General features: G+C 42.8%; 1 protein-coding gene across 1 annotated transcript; it reads left to right on the plus strand.

Moving 5' to 3' along the window:
* Window positions 1-246: 246 nt before the first annotated feature.
* Window positions 247-5,528, plus strand: PDCL3 (phosducin-like 3; the record flags this gene model as incomplete). The annotated part of the gene is made up of 5 exons (XM_010020477.1): window positions 247-376; window positions 1,015-1,105; window positions 1,774-1,917; window positions 2,747-2,955; window positions 5,233-5,528. Coding segments are annotated over 5 exons (717 nt in total), but the record flags the coding sequence as incomplete, so codon positions are not given.
* Between the last annotated feature and the right edge of the window lie 4,471 nt (window positions 5,529-9,999).

Raw genomic sequence — 9,999 nt, forward strand, 5'->3', positions numbered from 1 at the left:
GGTTGGAACTAGATGATCTTAAGGTCCTTTCCAGCCCAAACCATTCTATGATTCAGGGTTGGTCTAGGCTACAAAGAAGCCTCAGCATCAGGAGGATGCACACTGTGACTTTCTGGTGCAATCCAGACAGTTACCAGTTTAGCGTTGTGCTGTCTCTCTTGAAAAACTTGCCTGTTTTGTTTGCCTGTTCTGGAAGTGGTAAAGTTCACCTTGAATGCATATCGTCCATTTCTTGTTCTGCTCTAGGACCCAGATAAAGACACAGAGTGGAATGACATCCTGCGCAAGAAAGGTATCCTTCCTCCAAAGGAAAACCTGGAGGAACGGCAGCGTGCAGAGGAAGAGGAGCAGCTTGCCATCCTTCAGAAGTCTCTTGGTGAGCAGCAGGAGGACAAGTTTTGGAATGGCTTCTGGTGAAAGCTTGTACAAGAAACAGCCATCAGTAGTGTTGATGTGCCTGTAAAATATGTCCTTTTCGAAGTCTGTAAGGGATACCAAAATTTTTTCTTGTGTAGGGTGGTCATCTGTTAAGAGTCCGATACATTCCTGAACACAAGGAAAGCATGTGTTCCTGGTGTCAGCTTCATATTTTTATAGAAGTAGATGTTTGAAAACTGAAATAAGAACAGTGTGAAGGGAGTCTGCCATGTGAGTGTGCAAGCAGAAGTATTTATGACATTACCTGTTGTATGCTTTCTCCTTCCCCTGTTGTTCAGGCATCCCTGCTGTGGTGTTGTGTGTGTTAGGTACGTCTTTGCTGCAGCCACCAAACTTGAATGCTAGCCCAGGTACTCATGTGCTAGTCTAGGCAGCCTTCAAATGAGAGTCCTTTGCATCTGTATGTTTAAAGTGTATTATATTTTCTAAAAGTCCTGTAACATTAATACTTTAGAGAAGCCGTGTTTCTCAGTTTATCTGTCCTTAAAGTAAATACATGTTGTCGGACTGATAGAAGCTGATGAGCTTTAATCCTGAAATGAGTGTTTTGCTGATTTGATGTTTCTTTCATTCTAGTGAAAACTTATGAGGACATGACTCTGGAAGAGCTAGAAGAGAATGAAGATGAATTTAATGAGGAAGATGAGAAAGCAATTGAAATGTACAGGTCAGAGCAGCATACAGAATTTGGTATTAGTGAAAACTGGAGGTTTTTTCTTTTATATGCTGTTAGATATTGCTGAAGAGGGGAAGGATGTTGTTAGGCCTGATGACGGAAAAAGTGGGTTGTGTTTCTGGTGTCTTGTAGAGCTTCTAAATATCTTTAATAGGATAAATGCATTTTAAATTCAGTGTCCTTTATCTACAACCTACTTTTGCAGAGATAATGTGCACCTGCTGAGTGCATGGCTGGGGATTCTGAGAGCTTTGAAAATCACCTCCAAGACTTCTCAATTTTTGCATGAGTGAGATTAAGGTGCTGCAGATTTACATAATTACAGTGTTGGCTTTCCATTATCTCTTTATCTCTACCATCTCTCTATTTTTTTGATACTCAGTTTGCTAGTATAGTGTAGTATTGTGTCTGCTGAGGGCAGAAATGAGGGGAAAAATAATTAATGAAACATAATTGTACTTCTTGCATGTTGGCAGTTTAAACTTGTGATGCAAATACTAGAGCATCTGTTGACTGTGTAAACTTGCTTTTGTTGCTCTGGGGTTTAAAGAAGTTTGTAATGCGTCTCTAACATACAGGTTTCAAGTAGTTGCTTTAAGTGTTATTCTGTCAAAAATGCATCTATTCTCAAGATCTCTTTCCCATTCCTTGCTGTTCAGGCAGCAGAGGTTAGCAGAAATGAAAGCAGCGCAAATGAAGAATAAATTTGGGGAGGTTTTGGAGATTTCAGGAAAAGATTACATTCAAGAAGTTACGAAAGCTGGAAAAGATATATGGGTAGTCCTGCACCTCTACAAACAAGGGTAAGAATTTGTTTTTAAACTTTAAACCTCTTGCTGTCAGTAGTTGAAAATACTCTGGACAAATACATGGTATTGTGGAGATTAAGGAACTGATTCTGGAGTTCTGAGAAATAAAAAATTGAATTAGTAATTTCATTACCGTTGACTCAAGACTGCCAAACTTAGCCCTAAAATGATGTTACCATGAAGAACCCTTTTTTTTTTTGTACATCTGTATAGCACAGCATGACTTGTACCTTACAGCTACCACAGACGTAGCTGCTGCACTGAAATATCCAGGTTTTGGAAATTATTCCAGATAAGGTGTGAGGGTCTGTGCTTTAGAAGGATCACTGTGTACCTTACTCTGGTTTCTAGAGGCATTAAAAAGGAGTGAACCATGTTTCCAGTCCTGTCAGCATGATGGAAGAACATGCCTGATAAGTTGCCAGAATTTTCTGGAAAGGGTTAGAAGTATTTGATTTTGTTCATTATCTCTAATTGCCCAACAGGTGTTTGTTATCATTTGCATACTTTCTTCTGGGAAAGATTTTGCCCTTGCTCATGCAATTTCTAAATATCATATCTTCATAAATCAATTTATCTGTATGATAGAGGGAAAGGTTGTATTGCTCATATCTTAAAACAAAAAAACCCCACCACTCACCAAAACCTCCAGTGATGCTGATTTCCTTTGAACACTGGAATATTGGACAACAAAAGTGTTCAGAAGCTGCTTCTGGTAAACTTCTCTTTCCGTAAATCCTACTTATTGAGCTGATATTTCTGACCTTTCTTCGGGAGCGGATTACTGTCTTTTTACCATACATGTGTCTCTTGCTGTTCACAGAATTCCACTCTGTGCCTTAATAAATCAACATATGAACGGGCTTGCAAGAAAGTTCAGAGATGTGAAATTCATCAAAGCTATCTCTACCACCTGCATTCCCAACTACCCTGATAAGAACCTGCCTACGATATTTGTCTACTTGGAGGGAGACATCAAAGCTCAGTTCATTGGGCCTTTGGTGTTTGGTGGCATGAACCTGACAAGGGACGGTGAGTGGCTGCATCTCCCATCTTCTAAAGGAAAAGCAAAATTACTTTGCTGGGAATGAGAGAAGAAAGGTTTAGGAGGAGAAGGAAGGTACTAAAAATTATATTGGGGTTTTTTTCCTGCACCTTTGTAGCTCAGCAATATGCGATTAAGGCTTCTTGTAAAAGCAATGAGTGGCTGAGTAGGCCAACATACTGATACTAATCATGTGTGTGGAAGTATTCACACCCTGTGTTGGGTGAAACAAATTTTCCTGAATATATTAAAGAGTAAATAGTGCCCACACATATTCTTTGGGGCTTTTGTACCTGAATGACTGACCTTGCCCCCAGTTGCTGAATAATCTGTGCACTTGATAACTGGTACTTGATAACTGGTGCTTGCCTACTGCATTGTAGTGCTCCTTGTTTCAAGCTGATGGCATGCAGTTACCTGTTGTACTTCCCTGACATGCAGGTTCTGCTCCTCGTGAACCTTTAAAGAGAGCATGTCTATTTGTCCAAATGGGTCTGCTAGCCTGAAACTGGGCTACTTCCCTTTCCTTTTGCCATCTCCTGGAGATGGCAGCATGTTAAGCTCCTGCCTCAATAGTTCGGGGGCGTAGGGCTCCACGGGGAGAGGCTGTTACTTTTCCTGGAGGTCATAGTTTTCCATAGACCTGTTTCTCCTTGCCTGTCTCAGTAGCCTGGAGACAGGCTGGGTTGTGCAGCCTTGTCAGCATGATGTGCTTCAGAATGTGATGAGGGCAGTGATGCAGGTCTTGGAGCACTGTGGCTGTTCAGCAAAAACTACGGTTTGGAGGTGGTTGGTTGGGGATGGTGTCCTACAGCAGTGCTTGAAGACAGAGATCAGCTGTGAAAAAGGTTCTTCTTGGAAAGCACATGCAACTTGTATGTAACCTAGTGGATTTTACTTCAGTTAAAAGGATACTCATGAGCTTTCTGACTAGGTATATTGATCCAGATGCCTTAAAGCTTTTTCTTTTTCTTTTTTTTTTAAGGTCAGACTTTAAGGACATCTTTATCTGAAGTGAGCAACAGTTAAGCAGCATTTCAGGGTCCCTGCTGGGTTATATCACTGTCTGTACTGGGATAGGATGCAAAGAGATTTGTTTTTTCTTTTTACTAAAACCCTGAAGTTTACAGGATACTTTGAGCATGTGCTGTAGAAAATGCTTCCCTGCCTGGAAGTGTCAGAAGGGGAAAAGCTCACCAGTGGGATCACTGATTTGGGAACAGCTAACTGACTACAGCGCTTGCTTAATTATGTGCTGAAGTGAGCAGTGGTAGCAGAACCTGTAGTTATTTCTCCCACTTTTAGTGCATAAGTAACTGATTTTGGGGGATGTCTGAGCTAGCTTACTTCAGTCATCACAGAAAGCTGGGCACTGGAACTCTGCACCTTCTTTTATTTCTTTCTTCCTTCCTTCTCCCCTAAGTCCAGGTGACTTCTACCAAAGATTAAAGAAAATATGAGGTTGTATTCATTACTCTGTAATTTCTGAAGGAAATTTGATTTAATGATAGGTTTGCAGCAGAAGTAGGAGAAAGGTTTCAACTGAATGTGTTGTATTGAATTTCTACTGCTTCTGGGAAGCAATCCAGTTTGGGCCTACATAGTAATAGGCCTACTACTGATGGTGGAGTCTCTCTTTCTGTCTTGCCAAGGAACTAATAAGCAGGGCATGGTGTTATAGGAAAGGAGTGAATTGCATTTACAGAATATATCTCTGAAAAATACCTGTAATTCTGATGTGTCAGTGGAATTGCTACAATTTTTTTGCCCCTCCACAGGTCTATTCCCTGACTCTTCTGATTGGGATGAACTCTGTATATGATGGAAACAGCTGTAATATATGAGCAGTACTCCTTCACTGGGGATAGATGTGAAAACCTGTCTTCTGCCCTTATGTGGTTAGAAGGAGGTTGAGTTTGCTTTCACTCAGAGAGTTACCTCTAAAGCTGCTGCTTGGTGTCAATCACCTCTTTTGCACTCCTGGTTGTAAAGGGAGCAGGGAGGCACCGGGAATGCTACTGGTGGGCTGCAGAGCAGTACCCCTGTGCCCTGGACTGAAACCTGTGCCAGCAGTAGTGACCGTGTGAATGTAGGGCTCAGCTGGAGTGGGTGTAGGACAGGGGCTGGGGCCTGGGTGTGGAAGAGAAGGGAAAGGAATAGAGCAGGGCCCTGCTTTTGGTGGTAAGAGAAAGCTGGAGAAGCTAGGGTGGCCTTTTTCCAGTTTGCTCCCTGCGTTCATGGCTCTCTTGTTTTGCTCTATGCAGAATTGGAGTGGAAGATTTCAGAGTCAGGTGCCATCAAGACTGACCTTGAGGAGAACCCCAAGAAGCAGATCCAGGACCAGCTTATGTCCTCAATCAGAGCACGTGTCCCAGCCAGGAGTGAGAGTGACTCAGAGGATGACTAACTTCTGCAGCAGCATCAAGTACTTTGGAAGCCAGTGTTCCCACCTAGAGTACTGGAGACACCCATGAAGATCTCACTAAGCCCCAGAAGAGTAGTATTTCAAGACAAACATTTATCTAGAAACTTTTAGAAACTAAAAAAGTTTTGAGGTTTTTTTTTGGTTGTTTTTTTTTTTTTTTTTTTTTTTTTTTAAAAAAGACCAACTTAACTGCAGATTCACTTAAGATCATGAAAAACGTTTTATATTAAGAAGCCTAAGTAAATATGACTCAAAGTTTTAAAATACAGACTTCAGTATAAACAGGTCTCATTATTTTCTTAGTAAATTGCTGATCCAGGAAAAAAAAAAAGGGAAATATAAGCTGGTCTTAAACAACTGGTTATAGCACTTAGTTGGGCCTTGGCTTGGCTTGTCATGTCATGTGTATATGTTTGACAGCCTGGACTGTGTGGAGAGATAGGGAAGGTGACCCAGGATGCATGTGCTACTGAAGGTGACATGTGGTCCTTTACAGAGGTGTGCTGTCAGGGGAGCCAGCACAAGGCCACAAACTGGAACCCCAGACATCTTGAGAGAGGCCTTGGTGATGGCTAGCATCTCCCAGGACCTCGTGAGTCCAGAACCCTCTTTCATTTAGCAGCAGTATTTTGCCTTTAACAGGGACTGAGTTTCCTGCACCATCTTTTCTGCTAATTAGGGGAGAAAAAAAAAAGCAAGATGGTGGTGCTCGAGTGAAACTACTGACTTCTTCCACAAATCAAAACTCCGATATGTTACTACAGTAGTGCCATTGTCAAATGGCAGAGAAAATTATGTTTGAACACCTGATGTCTTTCTATATTAAAACCTTTTGTCTTCTAGGTAATTATAATTGAAGCCTTAGAAGAGAATGAACTGAAATACCACCTTAATTACAGATCTGCTGACACTCAGAGCTGCTTGCTTATTTTGGGTTGCATTTAGTGTCTGCCTACATTCTCAATTTGTCTACACTTGGGCTAACAAGCTCCAAGAGCTTTTGCTAACAAGGCTGCCCTAAGGGCAGCGAGTTACATTGCTGATGGATTCTGTAGGTGGATGGTATAGAATGTAACAATAAGCAATTTTTGAATAGTTTTGTATTGGTTCATAGCGACTTTAAAGCATGTTTCCTGCACTCTGTCTTCCCAGTCAAAATCAGTGTGTGTTTCAAACAACAAATAGCTGTGTTCCTTCAGTTTCAGGTGAAGTTGTAAAATCCTGACAGAGAGCTTCCTCTTTGAGATGTGGAAGGTGTTTTGAGTGACTTAAGTCTCTTTTCTTTGGCTTTTTTGGGCCTTTTTGGTGGTGGTGTTTTTTTTTTTTTTTGGTAAAATATTAACAATGTACAAGTCAGCCAAATGCAGCAGAATACAAGCTGATAAATCCTGAATACTATTGTACATAGCACCACACTTCTCACAAGACTGGACTGTCCAAAGTGCTATCAGACCTGATGCTTTTCTGTACTTACAACTTCTTACAATCTAGGTAGATGACAACTCTTTCTCCCCGCAGAACCGTGCATTTGCTTATTTTGTTTATCTTTTGACTGTCCTCACTTACCTGTGCTTTGGTGACCTCTGAGCATGCGGATTGGATTCCTTTTGGAGAAAAGTATCTAGAAGAACCCCCCCAGCCCATCACCCCAAAGGTAAAGTCAGTCCCAAAAGCTAAGCTAAAGCTAACCTGAAATAAGGCCCTACAAAATGGGTGTAGAGTGAATGTCACACCCTCAGCCTTTCCCTCCAGATCTGCTGCAGTTGAGCTGTCTGTATTGCTGATGCAGACACAGCTGCCATACTCTTCTCAACTTGTTTTTAATTTCTTATCAAACTGTTTAGGGAGGGAGGTGAGATCTGCAATTCATCTTGTACCATATTTTGACAACTTCAATTTGAAGTCCAATTTTAAAAGTAGACAGTGCTTTGGATACTTTTTTTTTTTTTCTTTTTTTCCTTCTGCTACTGCCTGTTCTATTGTCTCCCACTTCAGCACCTCTATGGAGGCACAGTAGCGGTGACATTGCAGCTGCCTTTTCACTGCCTTCCAGACCACTGGTGATTCATGGACCACAGCAGGAGAGGAGCTCAAAGCAGGATGAGGACTGCATTTGGATGAGGGTGATGTGGGGTCTGATCTTGGAAACATCTAGGGATAAAGACTCCTCAAGTTGTCCCAGTGCTTGACTGGCTCTGGGGCAGCCCTCAGTTCTTTGCATTTTGCACAGGACAGCACAGGCAGCAAAGCTTTGAGCTAGAATAACTGCAGAGGAGGCTGTTGTCCTGAGCTTGGTCCAGAGCTGCTTGTTCAATCAGGAGAACTGGTGTTTCACAGACAGACATCCTTAGGGTACTAAACATAGATCTGCTAGAGCTAATTGACAGAGAAGGATGAAGAATAGAGTGCATCTTGTGACCAGACCATACCGGCTTGCTAGGACCTTAGCCGGTGGCTCCCAGCTTAGATTATGTGGCTTGAATGCCCTTCTGGAAGGGGAATGCTGATAGCCTTTACTCTGCAAGCCTTCCTTAGAGGCTTCCTGTTTGCTCCTATCCACACAATGTGGATAGGATTCTTGTTCCCTAATACGTAAAGTAAGATATCTTAGGTGGGATGGTGTCCCCAGATAGTGTCTGGTTGGTGTCCATCAACCAGAAGTGGCTGGTGAATGAAGCACTGCTTTGGTGCAGGCTTGAGCCCCTCAGGCAAAAGTAAGACTTAAACTGAACTGCTAATGTTTTTGGCATGTGGTGTGATAAACCCTTAGATAAGTAAGAGTGGAAAGTGGGATTTTGAGCTGTTTCCATCACAGTCTTTGCTTCCAGCAGGGTCTTAAAACCATAGCTGCCTTCCGCTTTTGTATGGAATCTAATGGATTTTGTGGGCTCTGGGCCCACCAAGAGGACTGAGCTCCTGAAGAGGACCATGGCTGCATATGGGTATCCTGTTCCCCCAGGCTGCTCAGCTGTGGTGAGCTGCATACCCTGAGCCCGTGAATGATGCTTATGGCTCCCCCAGATAGAAGTTACATATTTCCCTAAAAAAAACCCCTACGAGAAGCGAACCTGGCCTGCCTGGGAGATTTACCAAGGAGACTAGGCAGGCAAGGGTTAGATTATCTCTTCTTCTAGCCTACTTCCTGCTGTTGGGTCTACAGCCTTGCCATTTCATAGGTGGCACCGAGCAACGTGTAACAATTCAGGAAAAATAGAGACAGTTTCATCATAGAGTCATAGAATGGTTTGGGTTGGAAGGGACCTTAAAGCTCATCTAGTTCCAGCCATTGTCCAGCAGGGACACCTTCCACTAGACCAGGTTGCTCAAAGCCCCATCCAACCTGGCCTTGAACACTGCCAGGGATGGGGCAGCCACAACCTCTCTGGGTAGCCTGTTCCAGTGTCTCACCACCCTCATGGTTTGACTTGTAGTATTGTCTATCCTTAGCTACTTAATGTGTTGACATGTTGAGGGATGCCATGCTGAACGGGGCTGATGCGAGAATAATCATAAACAGGAAGAGGATGAATGTACTGCCCAGCTGCTGAGACCCATGCAGAGCATCATTTCAAATGGTGTCTGTTCTTACTAGTATTTGGCTAAATGTGAAAACAGCTTCTTGCAATCTTTTCTTTCCTGCCAATCATATTGCCATGCTTAAGGCCTTTTGTAGAAATCAGGTCTCTGCAGGAAATGGATAATGACATCTATTTAACCTTTTGGCAGGGCAGAAGCTATGGAAGCATGCAGTTAAAAGGAATGAGCTTTAGCTTAAAAGGAAGCCAGCTGCTAAACAGCAAACCAAAACAGCCAATTAATATACATAGTAGATTTAGGCAATATAATAGGAGGGAATAATGGGAGAGTATGAATTCTCATTTGCTGAGAGTTGGGGTGCTGTTGCTAAATGCACTAGTAATATTTTTGCAGCTGGTCAACAGTTAATGTCAGATCAGTGCTCGCTTCTCACTACTGTGAGAAGGGTCTTTCTGTCAGCTGTCATGGGAGAAGTCAGAGGCAGAGATCCTGTAAACGATGCTGACGCTTGAGTCCTGCATACGACTGTGAAAGCATCTCTGACTCATCCCACCCTGCAGCCGTGCCAGCAGGTGTATGTGTGTGTCTGAGAAGTAATCCTGAGCCGTAGGCAGGGGCAGATGATTTGCCATTAGCAGACAGTCATTCTGAAGGATTTTTTGTGTGAAACGTAAGTGAACCGCTAGTAATAAAAAGGGTTTTCTTCATGGTACAGGTCTGAAGTCTACTTCTTACTCAAGTTACGTAAGCAGCCACGTTAGGTTCATAGCAGGCTGCCCTGGTCCAAGTAAGTCACCACTCTGATTTTCCTTTACCTGGACCTGTTTGCATTCACAATCTGCACTCGCCAAACCCTGCCGAACTTTTTATATCCACTTCATATGCCAAGGGAGAGACAGGTCTTGTGAAAGCAGGGCAAGGCTGTGGTAAACTGCCAGTTCTCCAGGTACTTAATCCAAACATGGTCAGGGGACTGCACATAAGCACAAGCGTCTGCAGGATGCAATCACAGAAGGTGAAATTGAGTGTCCTTTGAATACCTGTGCTGTGCCATACTTGTTTTGGTCAG

The sequence above is a fragment of the Nestor notabilis genome, unplaced genomic scaffold, assembly GCF_000696875.1.
Source record: "Nestor notabilis isolate BGI_N333 unplaced genomic scaffold, ASM69687v1 scaffold11798, whole genome shotgun sequence".
NCBI lineage: Eukaryota > Metazoa > Chordata > Aves > Psittaciformes > Psittacidae > Nestor > Nestor notabilis.